The 15,669-nt window shown below is 31.4% G+C and overlaps 4 protein-coding genes across 4 annotated transcripts in view; 2 read left to right on the forward strand and 2 right to left on the reverse strand.

Moving 5' to 3' along the window:
* Positions 1-1,144, forward strand: part of LOC108576261 (Usher syndrome type-1G protein homolog) — a 6,783-nt gene extending 5,639 nt beyond the window's left edge. The window contains 2 exon segments of the mRNA XM_017939220.1: positions 550-772; positions 900-1,144. Of these exon segments, the coding sequence (XP_017794709.1) occupies positions 550-772; positions 900-1,144 (468 nt within the window).
* Positions 1,145-5,775: 4,631 nt separating this feature from the next.
* LOC108576238 (UPF0472 protein C16orf72 homolog) lies at positions 5,776-8,457 on the reverse strand. Its single transcript, XM_017939197.1, has 5 exons — positions 7,918-8,457; positions 7,584-7,655; positions 6,600-6,771; positions 6,222-6,367; positions 5,776-6,038 (listed from the first exon to the last, which is right to left on the reverse strand). Exons 1-5 carry the CDS (start codon positions 8,108-8,110, stop codon positions 5,896-5,898), a joined length of 726 nt encoding a protein of 241 aa, XP_017794686.1. The 5' UTR covers positions 8,111-8,457; the 3' UTR covers positions 5,776-5,895.
* Positions 8,458-8,976: 519 nt separating this feature from the next.
* LOC108576250 (regulation of nuclear pre-mRNA domain-containing protein 1B) lies at positions 8,977-11,395 on the forward strand. Its single transcript, XM_017939210.1, has 5 exons — positions 8,977-9,203; positions 9,819-10,123; positions 10,201-10,335; positions 10,836-11,111; positions 11,202-11,395. The coding sequence occupies exons 1-5, from the start codon at positions 9,053-9,055 to the stop codon at positions 11,349-11,351; spliced, it is 1,017 nt and encodes a 338-aa protein (XP_017794699.1). The 5' UTR covers positions 8,977-9,052; the 3' UTR covers positions 11,352-11,395.
* Positions 11,396-14,134: 2,739 nt separating this feature from the next.
* On the reverse strand, positions 14,135-14,939 carry LOC108576253 (nuclear envelope phosphatase-regulatory subunit 1). Its single transcript, XM_017939212.1, has 4 exons — positions 14,874-14,939; positions 14,659-14,730; positions 14,354-14,488; positions 14,135-14,289 (listed from the first exon to the last, which is right to left on the reverse strand). The coding sequence occupies exons 1-4, from the start codon at positions 14,899-14,901 to the stop codon at positions 14,135-14,137; spliced, it is 390 nt and encodes a 129-aa protein (XP_017794701.1). The 5' UTR covers positions 14,902-14,939.
* Positions 14,940-15,669: the final 730 nt, after the last annotated feature.

Consider the following 15,669-nt stretch of genomic DNA (forward strand, 5'->3'; position numbering starts at 1 on the left):
ATATTTCAAAAGGCTAAGTAAAAATAATTTCATGTCAATTACTAAATTTTGTCTAATCGTAACATGATATTTTATAGGATATTTTGTAAGAATACGGGACATTTTAATTAATGCAAATTATGACTTTACCCAACATGTAAAACTTGAATCGCGAAACGATTTCTAATAAAACAGCTATCCACGGAATACGACACATACTTCAACTTCATTTTTGTAATTATTTTAGCATCACAATAGTTGCTAGTGTCATAATGGCATGCATAAATGTAAACGCTGATACCTACACGGTCACCGCTCACAATAATAATTACTTCAAAGAAATAATTACAATTCGATCAATCTGATAGCATTATTTCTTTCACCGAAATATTAGAAACATCGAATTACTAATACACTGGTAATGCCGGATTAAGAACAGAAAACGTGTTAATATTGTTTACGACAAAAATTCTTGATATTACGATGAATACTTAATGAACTAATAGCTTAATCTTATTGAAATGTCTCAAATATAATGATTTGAAATTTATTTAAAGCAGTGTATAGAAGACTGCTGTTTTCTAACTTTAGATAACGACTACTTTCGATAACCTACCCGTCTCGCAAATGGATGCACATGAACAAAACGGTAACTCTTGCGTGAATGGTTCTTTAAACGGATCTCTAAATGGTCATAGAACCAGCTCAAATGGGCATAACGAAGAAATCAGCATAGGAAGTGCAGGTAGTTTAGCTCGCAGGCAAAGCATGTGGGATGATGATTTACTCTCAGGTAAAATCATTTTTATATTATTTAAGTGTTATTTTCAATTTACCAATATATGTATAACATTTTTACTAAATGTTTATTTCAAATTTCCAACAAAATTTTCATGTAAAAACATAATGTATAATTATAGAGGAAGAGACCGATGAAGAATGGACGCCATTACAAAGATTCTTAGTTGCCAATAATCTTTCATCGATACATCCGATTTTAGAATCAGAACAAATTGATTTGGAAGCTTTAATGCTACTAACTGAAACTGATATCGCAGCACTTAAGCTTCCACTTGGACCTAAAAGGAAATTAATGAATGCGATAGCTAACCGGAAAAGAGCATTAGATGCACCAGAAAATGTTATCAAAGATAGTAGATTGTAAAAATGTTGTTGAAAAACAAAGGAACGTTAGCTTGTTTCCGAAATTTTAAGGCCCGGTGCAAACGAGCAATACGCCGTCGTTGCGATTTCGCAATATAACCCTACCGATCGCACAGCATCACCACAGCAAAATCGCAACGATATCGGATTGCTCGTCTGTACCGATTCTTAATCTTGTCTAATCAATTGTCTAAGTGCCTAATAAGAAATCATAAAAATAACTTCTAATGAAAAACTAAATTGTATATATCAATATACATATATATAAGAAATCAACCTGAATATTCGTACTTCTGTTTAATTATAGTCAATATAAAAGAAAATTATTTTAATTAGATGGATTTATAAGTACAACCAGATTACGTAACGTATCAATTTTTTATTATAATTAAATGGTACGACGAGAAAACGTAGTTTCTTGCCATTTATTTTATGATTAGAGCATTATAAAGACATCTATTCACTTCGAGGAAAAATTAATTTTAAATATCGCCATAAAAATATAAATCGTTAATTTAATACATTACAGGTGCATTAAAGTAATTAACCATCTCATCGTGTAAAATCTTCACTTTTGTACTACATATGGTGCCTTAAAATAGCAAAATGTACTTTATTAAGTCAGTGAATGTAAATGAAAATGTAAATGCCAACTTAATAGAACGTGTGTGTCTTTTATAGATTTCTTAAATAGTAGAATAAAAATATTCAAGTTATTGTTATTGCTCGTATAGGTACAATGAATTTTATACAAAGTGTACAAATCGAATGCATAAAAATAAAACCTGTAAATACCGCAATGAATATCTCAAGAGTTTTGTAAAATATCCTTATACTGTGAAACATATGCTAACAATTTGTATACAAGATATAATAGACACTAATGACATAGCGATATTTTTTTCTTTATAATTTTATTTGTAAATGATTATCTTACAAACAAGAGACGCAAAAATATACAAGCTTCTTATGTCCGCAAAAAATAACAGCACCATTTCTCGCCTCGCCGCGAACACACATTTTCGTGTTGTATCACGGCTATTCTGTGTTCGTGCAAGTAGAATATGATGATACATTTGTTGACACAAAAGTATATCACGTTGCGATTAATGTGCATCAGAATAAAAAAAAGGCTCGTAGAAAATTTCTTGGTGCCCTGTGTTCATGACACGTACGCGTTTCTACGCACCTGTATGATTAGCGTACGAACTACCATTACTGTGAAAAAGATATGATACAGAAGTGATTCCTCGCGTTTTCACCTATCAAGGCTGCACGATTAATCGATTAATGCATAATAAATATTGATGTTCGTTTAACTTATCCGATTATTCTAGACAACTATCAATTTATTTATATAAAAACGGATTGATTTATTTTTACTATTAATCGATTAATTTCAGAGCCCTATAAGCTACATTATCTATTTCTATACACAACAGTCGGTTTTGCATAATGGCAACTTCATTGGAAACTCCTTTTGGCAGCAAGTACAACTTACACATTTCATTAAAGACAGACGGAAGTCATTGATTCGCAAAAAGTTGCTTATAACGTAAAATCTAATTTCTTTATGAAAGACATGCTATCCATATCCCTTGTTATTAATTTACAATTTCCAAATATTTACTTACAAAAGATATTTTACAGCATTTTAGTTATAAATAATTAAAAATTTTAACAAAATCGTTTATTTTTTAATCTGTGCAAATGTATTGCATTGACTGCATAAATAAAAGATTGTTTTAGTGTAAAACTCGGTATAGATTACTGAAAAGATTTACTTCCCATGAGAAAGGGAAAGCTCTCTATGTATATACGTGGGAAAATTCTGTTTGCTGACCTCGAAATGTCGTCTCACGTACATGGTTAGTCTTGCATTATGCAAGATAGGAAAATGCCAATTATACCGACAAAATCTTGCGAGTATTCGAACAAGTAACACGTTATCAATCCGATATAAACAAACATCGATTCTCTTCTCACGATCAAAAACAGAGCTCTAGTGTACAATTCTGAAACGTATCTTTACTAACAAAACGAAAATAGAGATGACAGTGCCTGTACAAAATGACTCGATGTTTCATCGTTAACTGTTATTTTCTTATCAATAAAGTATTCCTAAGTATGGCATCTTCAGCGTGTTACTTTCTTCTATGTAAGTTTTTAATCAGAGTTACCTTTGTACGAAAGATCAACCAAAAAATAATAATCAACAGGACATGATTGTAAGAAAAAAATAATTGCTTCCTTTACTCAAAAAACTTAAAAACAAATTATTCTAATGAAATTTCTAACGTACAAAGATACTCCTCGATATTGTATTATATATTTCGTTCGAATGGAACTTTTAGAACTTTCAGAAACATGACCCTGCGTTACCAAACTGGTCAGGAAAGTGGAGTCAAGTGGAGTCCTTGGAGTTTTATTAACTGCCGATCATATGATAAATATTATTAAAGCTATCGCATAGTTGTCAATATTAATAATGATAATAATATTAGCAATACCCCTAGGGCTGTTGTTTATCGTTATCATTATAAACATACGCTATATTTACAACTGAATAACAATTTTCGCTTGTTTCCGGAACGGTGCTCAAACAATGTCGAGGAGAAGGAAACAAACAGAAACGAATCCGCTTCTGGATGACTTTCGAAGAACGAATGGATGGAAATTCGGAACGTGAATAGGAAAATTTAATTTTATTCTTAAATAAATTTATCGGTAGTTCAATTGAATAATGACGTTCTCGAATTTCCTTCTGATCTACGGTCTTCAAAATTCAAATAGAAGCGATTACGAGGCACAACGCTAGAAATAATATACATTTACAGTGACCTTAAAAACGGAGCGATAAATCCCTCCAATACAAGTCTTTGAACATAATGCTTCTTATAAAATATGCACGTATACGTACACAGACACAGACAACACAATATGTGTATACATGTGTATATGCATGTATAACAAAGAGCTGCCGTGTATCTCCGACAATGGCTACATCTAAGACGGAGAGCTCGCTTATTGATTAAGTCCATACTAGAAGATGTGGAAAAGTAGATCCCTTTACATTGCATCGTCTTCATGTAGACATTGCCTGAGACACACTTCAGTACCACTGTTCAACCCTTTGCTTGTAACATATATATCAAAGAAAGAAAATATACGAACTTTATGCTACAGTGATCTTTCATCACTATCCAATTGACATCAGATACAAAGAAATTGGAAGAAACCTCACACAGATCCTTCCCATCGATTCATTAATTTCATCTGTCGATCCTGTTTGATATAAGCATTGCTTACCCTAACTTGTTTAAGAATTATAACTACACAAAGTCTATTTAAGAATTTTATCAATTAGTTACACAATTATGAGCACCCGCGACACATATGGAAAGAATAAGACGCGAACATCGTTTCCTAACGTCTTCCTTGAACCTTGCTTCCAAGCTCGATCTCACGTTATTTAAAACTTTGGCGTGGATGTCATGACGCGAAAAACATGGCTGCGAACACTTTTCGATTGACTCCAAGGGATCGCACACGAAAACATGTAAAGCAGATGCAAAGTTATAAACAAAAGGATTGCAGAAACAATTAAATATATTATCCAAAAAGACAATTTTATGGTTACTCTACATATAGAGGTCATACAACAGAAATGTAGATCCCTTGTTTGTAAATGGTGATTAGAAATTACAGAATTACAGAAACCAAACAATTTATCAACACATTTTCTTCACCTTTTTTTTGCTTATGATTATGCTCTTATTCTTCCTCCCATTTCTCCTTTCCCTTTTATTGCCAACAAAAGCCGTATAAAATGATCTTCTTATTGATAAAAGCGTCCAAATATGAATTATCTATGATCATTTAATAATCATAATAATATTGTAATCAGAGGGCTAAGCGATCCTTTGGATTGTGAAAGAACATTCTTCAAACATTCTCTCCCCGTTCCCTTTTTTCGTAAAATCATATTCATTGATAATAATGCATTTATAACGTATTAAATCACCAATTTATCACTTGTCAAACATCCCACTTGAACATATTACAGTACACTATGAAGTGACTGAAAAATATCACGAAGTATTAGCTGCCAATTTTAACATACACATGAATTATGTGTAAAGCATGTTAATTGCAGCTTTTAACATCTCATAGTACATTTGGCAAGGTTCGTACTCTTGATTTATAGATCAATGAACTAATAATCACATATACAGACCTCCTGTACATAAAACAATGACATTCACTCTGTATGGGCACTTTGAATGGTATTTTGGAACACGTTTGTATTATTTCATTGCTTATATAAATAAATAAATAATTTCAAAATAAATCCTAGTACGTATGACCGTAACTTTTGCCGTAACTTTAAACATTACCAAACCAAACAATAACAATTTCCCCAAACAGTGGCACAGTAATTTCAATGGGATAATTACTTTTCATCGGTATATCAATTACTTATTAATTAAATTAGTTATGTTATTCCTTGATATCGAAGTCAGAATGATAGAAAAACTCAATAAATAATAATAATGAATCCCAATAGATAATACAGATTACTCGAAATATACGAACGTGTTTTATATGGCAATGCAAACCATTGCCATATTCTTGAAGTGATTATGTTTAACCGGGAACTATGTAGGGGAGTTGAACCGTTAATAATTAATTTATCAATTGATTAATTAATGGGGAACAAGGGAGTGAGGCTACTTTACACATCGCGCGCCGTTACATGAAACGCGAACGTTTGTGCGTGGGAGATCCCATATCCACGTCATGCGAAGCAGGCCGTTTGTGATGTCGAGCGAATTCGCTAGTAATAAAAGCCGACAATTCGGCTTGTCTGCCAGTACGTCGAGACATTGGTGAACCTACACATAATTATAAAGACACTTTAATTATTTAACAATACAATACTATATTAATTTTGATAAGCAAAATTCCAGTATGAATACAATTTTATGTCATTGTAATTATGCAATACATAATTTCAATACACAAATTTTAAAAAAATTAATAAATCAATAGGTATACTATACAAAAATAATTCTTACCAGACAATGCAATTGCTTCTCTAAATGTATGTAATTCAGGATCAGGATCATTTCCAGGTATTGGTGTTGGTGCAACAACCATATTTGGTGTCGAACTTTCAGATGGAGGAGAACTACACACCATCATCCTTGGCTTAGGTGAACTTCTGCAAATTTATTCACACTTCCTTTATATCTGCATTATTTGAATCAAGAAGACAAACCTTATAAAACTTATTGGTGCATTAATGCCTATAGAATAAAACATTTATCACATTTTTTCATTGTGAAGTACAGTAGCATGACTTTAATGCCTTTCCCAGCTTCTGGAATTATTTTGTACAAAAGCTATTGAAAATACATTTGTTCATATACTAATGGACTCTACACAATACTTACCTGTGCGAATGTGGTCGAGGTGGAGGTGGTTTTCCAGCAAGATATGCTAAGAGATCTTCTCTACGAATCATACGCCTTTTCTTCCTAGCCCAATTCATTATTTCTTTACTACGCTTTTGCCGACCCATTTCTACACCTAACTCACTGCATCGACGCATGCTGTCTATTGAACCTGTGAAATGTTCATTACACTTAAACAAAAACAATTATACCTATTTTATTAATAATTTTTAGAGACAATAAACTTGAGTGTTTCAAAAAACAGCCAGAATATTCTTAAATACAATAACACATAGGGTATTTAGTAACATTTGTTTACGTATAAATGACAAATATAATAAGTAACAAAATGAGTAATATAGTAATAAACGAAAAATTCTTTTTAGATTAATGATGAGAAAATTTAATATTTATGAAAACACTAAACAATGTACACTAAAAAAATACTTAAAAATCAAAATAATCACTTTACATTGATACTCCAATAGAATATAGAGAGAAATATAAATATACAGTTTCAAAAATATATTTTGTCACTCCTAACATGGAGATCAATATAAAAATATTGATATCCACTGTTAAAACAAACATCATAATCAACAAACGTAATGCTTGCAAGTACTGTTAAACGTTTGACATCGTTTTAGTATGAAACGCATGATTACGTCTAAAAATGATAGAAATTTACTATCGTTTTCTATAAATATTCGTAATAGTCGAAAAAGTTCGCGTCAATTAACAGCTGACCTTCAGCATTGGTCAGCTGTGCAAAGCGTTCTGACGCACATGTACGTGCAAACACATTATCGGTATGCATGAGTAAGTGACGGCTGCACAAAAGGATGACCGAATAGCGGAGGTGAGTATAAAGAGAAGGGGAAGAAGCAATGGGGAAAAGGATAGTATTGAAAAGAGAAGGAGAAAGAAGACGGAGTTTTATCTTGCTCACATTGTTGACAAGAGAGACCAAGGAAGTACACGCACCTTTGTACAACGATGTGACGGTACCTGCCGCAGTCTGGAAGGGTAGCCATAAAGAGACACCCTGTGTACGATCTGTAAAAGAGCAAAGCCGAAAGGAACTAGTTACACGATCAGATCGATATGCACATGCGGCGAAAAAAGGGAATCGAAGCGAACGAGAAGCGAGAACAGTGGCGTATCCTCTCGTACGTCGCACAAAATGGATGTCACGCAAAATGGTAACTGTAGCGCTGTACGAGACTTCTCGCTATTCGTAATCCTCGGTACTCGTCCTAGAGACGTGGTTAAGGGTAAGATGCAGACGACGATTCGTATTATCGTCAAACTAGCTCGCCTTTGTACAGCTGGGCGATGGCCGACGCCGTCGTCTGAAAACTCGTCCACATCTGCTGGGAATAGATTTCCTTTTCGTTGTGCAGTTGTGTTTCGTAATCCGGCTCTGTCTCCAATGCCTCAACGCACTGTTGCTCCCAGTTGCTATACCAAAGATCCATTAGAGGATCCTCTTCGCTCCGATCCTCGCTCATGGCTCGTCGTCCTCGAGACTCTCGTTGCGAGTTCACGCCTCGCCCACCCACACGCACTCACGACACGCACCGAAATCGCGTAACCCTAAATTCCGTCGTGTCTTCTCGTTCTCCGTACTAGTCTTATTCTACTTCCCTTTACGATGGTCTGCTTCACGTAACGCGAACACGGTAGCTCGCATGCACGCCACCCGAGTCAGGTCGCGGCCATTACGATGTGCTCCGCTCGAGGATCGCACGAGTCTCACGCGCAACGAAACACGAAATATGAATTGGCAGGTACGAAGAACGAACTAACCCGACGATACATAATCCCTTTTCACCCCTCGACTGCGACGACGCACTGATCCCTGGGAATCACTGCTGCACTCTATTCACTAAAATGCAGTACCCTCTGTGCGCAGTTACGATTAAACGTTGTGTTGTCGATAGTGAAGAGTTACGGTAAATCTACTCTTCAATATTTAGTTTTCCTTAATCTACGCACATTGATGCATCTTTTACGTCAAAGTTTCAAATATTTGTCATGTGCTTAAAATAGAATTACACTTGGATAGAATACACTTTCTCATGCTATAAGTTATCTTCTTCTCCGTTGAAATAAAACAATGCAACAATTATTGTAATATATGTATATTTATATAGATTTTGAACGTATTGCAATAATTAAATGTGTATCACTGATTTATTAGAAAATACCTGGCTTTGTGATATCTCTATTATCGATCATGAAGCTGATAACGCAATGAAATGTAATCAAGAATATGTAAAAGAGATGGCGTTGGTTGTTGAAATGACGGAGATATGCGGTAGACTGTAACATTTTATACGCCGTTCGTGTTTGTATTTCAGCTGTTGAGTCGTACACTTGTGCGGCTCGTGAGTTGAAATACGAACGGTTTTGTACGTCTGTTGCTGACGAAACAACGTTATATTTTAAAAATGACAGGGTTTACAGAAAGTGCACTTGTGAAACGATTAATGGACTTAAATACTTCTCAACAAAGTATACAAACACTTTCTCTTTGGTTAATTCACCACAGAAAACATCATCCGACCATCGTGAAAGTCTGGTTTAAAGAGATGTGTAAAGGTACGTGACGATTGTCGTAAGTATACCTTTGCTTTTCTATGTGATATTTAAAACTTCAAGCAGCAAATATCATTTTATTGCCGAGCTATTTTGACAAACATTCCAATTGAAAAAAACACGAAGTAATCTTCATCGAAGTTTCTAGGTTAACTTGCAAGTTAGGTCTTCGCTACGTAATTTTGAGCATATTTCTCGTAACAGTATGTCAACCGCAAAATTGTACTTCTAGTGCTACTAATTATCTATTATAGTCAGAATACATTGCGTTTTATATAATATCATAATTTTAAACTTTGAACGAAATGAGTAACATGCTTTCACATAAAATTACACTTCTAATTGTTTATATAAATGATCGTGACATTTTTAATACTTTTGGAAATATTTCCTTACTATTTATTTATTTTTAAGAGAAGTTATGATAATAATAATACAAGTAATATATGTATAAATATGTTACTTGTGTTATTTTACAATTGTTATAAACTACTTTATTCTGCTTAGCTTATTGTTTAAAATTTGTTAAAAATATATATTTTTATTTTCATGATATTATGAAGTGACTTTCTATTAATTTATATTTTTTCAAGTGTCATTATTAATCTGTTTTTCCAGTGAAGGATAATCGTAAACTAATGTTTATGTATCTGGCAAATGATGTTATTCAAAACAGTAAAAAGAAAGGACCAGAATTTGGAAAAGAATTTGAAACAGTTTTACCAAAAGCTTTTGAACACATGAAAGGATTTGATGAAAAAACAAGAGAAAGGTTAAATAGGCTGCTTCAAATTTGGGAAGAGAGAGGAGTTTATGATAAAACACAAATTGCAGAGTTTAAGATTGCTTTCACAGATACATCAAAAGATCCAGGAACACCACCTCCAAAGAAAAAACTCAAGAATGACATAGAAAAAGTAAAGGTAACATAGGATTTTGATATGAAACTGTATTAAGTTTAAGATTTCTAATTATGTTATATATTTATTATACATTGCAGAAAGACAAAAAGGAGAGAAAGAAATCAGAGACTGAAGTTGAAGTGGATGGAACCAAAGAACTACATGTAACATTAAGTCCTCGTACTCCTGCTGGAGATCCACCAGAAACAGAGGAGCTCATCAAAGCTTTAATGGTTAATACCATTTATAAAAACAACAAAAATTCGGAATATGTATCGTTAGCAATAAACTATCTTATATATAGAAAAATATATGTTCAATCCATAAGGCACATTGGCAAGCATATTTACAGTTTGATATATCCACCCCCAATAGTAATTTTACTGTATTCATAACTATCCATTTTATTCTTAATCTATTTCATAATGTATTTGTTTTGTTTTATTAAACAAAATTTTGTGTTTATTTCCTCTTACTTATGTAATAAGATAGTAGTATTCGCTTTATTTTGAATTTACACAATGAATAGTTAATTTATAATTTTAGAAGTAGTGAACCTTCTTATTTAATTGTATTAATATTTTTATACAACAAATTTACTTCACCCTACTAAATGAATCTTACATATGTAGGTCACATAAAAAGTATAAATAAAATACTTTAAATATGTGCATACATATGTGTATATGAAAACACTGAAGGCAATTACTAAAGAAGGCCTTCTCTATTTCAGGATTTGGAAAACACAGCATCATCAGATGCAGGAGTTAGAGAACGTATTGCATCTTTGCCACCAGAAGTTTCAGAAGTTTCGCTTCTTGCAAATTTAGCTGATAGAGCAGCAGCAGATCAATTAAGTGTTGCAGTAAATGAAGCTGCTGCTTTATTAGCGGATTATAATGGAAGATTACAAGCAGAAATGGAAGACAGGAGAAGATTATTAACTATGCTTAGAGATTACACTTTAGCACAAAGACAGTTACTTCAACAGGCACAAGCAACATTAGAAGTATGATCACACCTTTTTCTTTGCATAATACATCTTTCATGTATGTTAAAAAATATACGATTTAAAACATAATTATGTAATATGTTACAGGATTATAAAGAAAAACTTAAAAAAGTATGCGCAGTCCGATCAGAAGTAAAGTCACATATTTCCAATCTGCCTGATTTGACGCAATTACCTGATGTTACAGGCGGTTTAGCACCACTTCCTTCAGCTGGTGATTTATTTTCTATGCACTAGCACGTAAGTTCAGAGAGCACGATCATTGAATTATTTTTGAGTTCCACGCATAAATGAATACAACCATGCTATGTTAGCTTGGTTTTTGTGATGAAATATATCTTATATAATAACTTTATACTTTTCAATATTTAATACATTAAATATTGATCCTCGCATGTAATTACAAGGTATAAAATGAAAAAGTACTGACAAACAAAGATATCATGAAATCATTTTACAAAATGCGTTAGTAATGAGAATAAATGAACGAACCAAGTAATTATATAACAGTTCAGATTTTATAAAACTATTGTGCCAGTAATTTTCAATGTTATATTTTATTGCAAATTGCCTTTTGTTTCCTAAACAAAAATCAATAAGAGATATGCAAATCCATTTTTATTATCGCATCTTAAAAAATTTATAAAAATTTTAGTACAAAAATAACTATGTTCCTGCTTTGTCATATACACAATGCAAAGGAACTCAAAATATTGAACAAATTTCACACAATTTTATTTTGTACTAATAAAAGCTATTATAAACAGCAGAACATGTAATAAATTGAAATAAACGTGTCATTATTTCAAATATCAAATAATATAAATTGAAAATTTCATTTTCAATGGAATTATTCCAACTTTATTATTATAAAGACTTCCACTAGAAATAAAAAAGAAATGTATACATATGCTAAATAACAAAATATATTGCACACATTAAGAATGTGCAATTAGAAGATTGAATTGACAAATATTGAAAATTTTTAGTTGCCCAGTCATTGCTTACCAGCAATGTTTAGAATGTTGCACTTATAATATTTGGTAATTATCCCTTGTATATATACACACACATACACACACATACACACAAATATATACATATTAGGTTCACATCTAATATATATGTATATATATGTATAATGTAATTCTGGGACTGAGAAATAGGTCTTAAAACATATACGCTACAGTTGTTTTTGAATGAATACTGGTTGCGTAAATAAGCAAGATTGTATATGTAATATTATATTAAGTAAATCGCGTGATTGTGCATTGCGGAAATTGTAATAATATGCAAAATATTAATACGAATAAATGTTTTGATCGTTATAACAATATCTTTTATTTAATAACCTTAATTCTATACCATGGCAAATATCTGAATTTAAAATTCAAAATCATAAACTATATACATCCTTAATAAATATGACAAAGAATTATAGTAAAGAACATTACTTATTTGAAATGTACTAACAAATTACTTTACATTTGTTAAATATACAGTCATATTGTTGTTTTGTTTATGTATTTATAAAAAAGTAATCAAATGGCATATAAAAATTTAAACTTAAACTAAAAGTGTTAACTCTTGGCAAGCATATCTGGCAAGAGTTACATTGTACATATATATATTTACTTGATTGAAGTGTAACTAATATTTATCATAACATTGTACGTCTAAATTTTTTAATTTTTTATAATCACAATATATACAATAAGTAAAAATATTTATAGAAATATCTGACGAACTTGTCAAATATTTTTGTGACTAAAAATTACGTTATTTAAGAAATTATGACATAACATATACATATTATTGTAATATGTATAAGATACAATAAATTTTGCAAAAACTCGATTCCATTCGAAAAGAAAAAGGCTAACGCTCTTTATCGATCAGTTGTGTTGATTTATGAAAATGAACTCTAACACGAAATTTGAAAATATTAATCTGTATACCATGATTATATCATACAGTTTACAAATCGTAACCGAATATTGTACAAAGCAGTTGAAATAAAGCAACTGCTTTTTCGTTGTTTTGTGTTATGTGTACAAAAATATCTTCAAACGAGAGCTACGAATGCAATATGAGAAAATGGAGACAGAATTTGAAAAAATCCGCCTCTCTAAAGAAGAGAGGATTAGCACTTCCAGGAGACTATCGCAATTGCGACAACAACGAAATATACTGTTTCTCATTCCCCTCAGGTATAGAAACAAATATTTACAGGAGCTCGTGCAGCCACAAGGAACGAAGACTGTCGAAAAACGCAGATACTGTTTGACTTACTGGGAAGTCGACGATGAAGCCACAGACAAGACTAAATAACCCAAAACAAGATTGCAAAACAAGTGTGCAAAGAAGACAGATTCGAACTTTTAGTCTCCAGGGTCAAAGAGGTGTTCAAAGGGAAGACAGGCTACGACGCTGAATTCTTCGGTATGACTACAAATCACGTCGCGGTAATCTCGACTTATTCTGTATGCGAAAACAACGTGGCAATTAAAATAACGAAAATATTCTTTTTTTGTGTTGTGTCATGTCTGTACAAATGTCTTTGAATAAGAGCAATGAATGCAACAATATGATATAACATACACCAAATTATATTTGCTATTACTTTGAAATAAACTACGGTAAATTTGTTAACTGCTATTGCATTGTTATACACGAAAAATATTATATAACTTTGGTAATCATTTTTACTTATTGCTGAAGAGTGTTCAAAATGAATGTGTATAAAATATGAATGTATTAAAATAAATTTAATTAAAATATCTTGTAAAGTTTCATTAAAATTTTAAACAATAAAAAGTGTCTTTATCATGAATTTTTAGGTATAATAATTTATCATAGTTCTTTTAAACACTAAGTACAGCAAAGGAATATTTTAAACCTTATACTAGTATCAAAAATTGTGTTCTATACATACATTCTTTATGGACACCCTGTATAGTAATTCAGGTAATAATGAACACTTTAAAAATTAACATAAAGTCTTTGTCTTTTTTCCTTGTTTAAGTTTCATGATGTCTTGACCTTGTTGGCTTAAGAATGAGCTTTCCAGTATCATCACAACTCATATTAAAATTACCAAGAACACTTCTAGCTCTCTGAGTTATAATACTTGGTGCTATTACTCGTCTGTGAACTCCCATCATAAATAATATCACTGAAATAAATTAATAGTATTTGTCAATACATGATCAGTAACAATTTTACATTTTTGTGCTTACCTAAAATAATGCTAGCAATTGCAAAGAATGGATGGTTGCATAGACTTTGTGTAAATGATACAGCTGGTGTATTTGGATCTGTCAACCAATGCCATGCACCAATAGCAGTGCAAATAGAAATGAAACCTAAAAGCACTGGAAATAACATTACATTAAATATATTTATAACTACGAAATTCTTTAGAAAAGCACATGAAACTGTAAAATATATAAGTAGTATTAAAATTATATTCACATCTAATAATAAATATTTTTTGTATATACAGAACTTAATTTAATATATATAAGGAAATGAAAAAACATACTTCTCCATCGCAGAGTAGCAGGTTGCAAGCTAGCAATCACTTCAGTAAGACGTCTTTCAAAAGCTTTCAGATCTAAAAATAATAGAAAGTCAAAAGAAAACACAAGATAACCTCAAAACAGTTCGATCATTGCTTTATGTCACTACTACATCACTATAATTTTTAATTAAACATTAATAAATTAATCCTTTTGACTACTAAATTTGCACTTTTACCTTCACACACTGTTTGATCTAAAGACATTTTTTATTTCTTTCGTGTATACATTTAATCTAATTGCATTACAAACAATCCCGATTCCAAAATCTCATCATTCACGCCACTATCGCTAAAGTTATGAATTATTAAATAAATACGTTTATGTACACAGTTCACTATATTTTCTATCATAATTCAAATTTATCTTTAAACTAAATAGCCTAATTTTTTTCTGTATTTAAACTTTAATAATTTTCAAGAAGATAAATGTTTTATTCGCAATAAGGCCACGTACAATATAAATGCAATAATTACGAGTACAATTAACTATTTTACTGGCATAATACATAATAAATATAAAGAGAAAAATATATCCAGTAGCATTGAAATGCGCGTATATATACATATATGTATATACGTACATACCCGACTATACTTGTTCTAAAATTTGTCACTATTTATCAAACGCCTAATAAATCATTTAAATATGAATATAATTTTATTTTCTAAGTTAAGCATGTTATTAAAGCAACATAACATTAATTCTTATATTTGAATTTTCAATTTGAATTATTTGTAATTACAACCAATTTAAATTTGCGATATCATCATACAAAATATTATATTTCGAAGTTCTAAATAAATGACAATGTTTGAAAAGTAGTTTACATATTCGAAAAATTATATCATTTCTTAATAATTAAAGTAGTTAATATTTGTTATAAATGAAAAGTGATATAAAAGAATTTTTTTTAATGCTTGAAAAAATGTAGGCTCAGAAGTTTAAAAATAAATTACATTTTCATTTGAGCT

The sequence above is a fragment of the Habropoda laboriosa genome, unplaced genomic scaffold (assembly GCF_001263275.1).
Source record: "Habropoda laboriosa isolate 0110345459 unplaced genomic scaffold, ASM126327v1 scaffold212, whole genome shotgun sequence".
Lineage (NCBI taxonomy): Eukaryota > Metazoa > Arthropoda > Insecta > Hymenoptera > Apidae > Habropoda > Habropoda laboriosa.

Bases quoted from the DNA above. Each gene is read 5' to 3' on its own strand.
- LOC108576238 (XM_017939197.1), bottom strand. From the start codon at position 8,110: ATGAGCGAGGATCGGAGCGAAGAGGATCCTCTAATGGATCTTTGGTAT. The intron at 6,368-6,599 runs GTAAGTATTGTG...ATAAATTTGCAG, and splicing joins CCTCGACCACATTCGCACAG to AAGTTCACCTAAGCCAAGGA. The intron at 6,039-6,221 runs GTAAGAATTATT...AATTATGTGTAG, and splicing joins AGAAGCAATTGCATTGTCTG to GTTCACCAATGTCTCGACGT.
- LOC108576250 (XM_017939210.1), top strand. From the start codon at position 9,053: ATGACAGGGTTTACAGAAAGTGCACTTGTGAAACGATTAATGGACTTA. The intron at 9,204-9,818 runs GTACGTGACGAT...CTGTTTTTCCAG, and splicing joins GTTTAAAGAGATGTGTAAAG to TGAAGGATAATCGTAAACTA. The intron at 10,336-10,835 runs GTTAATACCATT...TCTCTATTTCAG, and splicing joins AGCTCATCAAAGCTTTAATG to GATTTGGAAAACACAGCATC.
- LOC108576253 (XM_017939212.1), bottom strand. From the start codon at position 14,901: ATGTCTTTAGATCAAACAGTGTGTGAAG. The intron at 14,489-14,658 runs GTATGTTTTTTC...TGTTATTTCCAG, and splicing joins TGCTACTCTGCGATGGAGAA to TGCTTTTAGGTTTCATTTCT. The intron at 14,290-14,353 runs GTAAGCACAAAA...AATTTATTTCAG, and splicing joins AATTGCTAGCATTATTTTAG to TGATATTATTTATGATGGGA.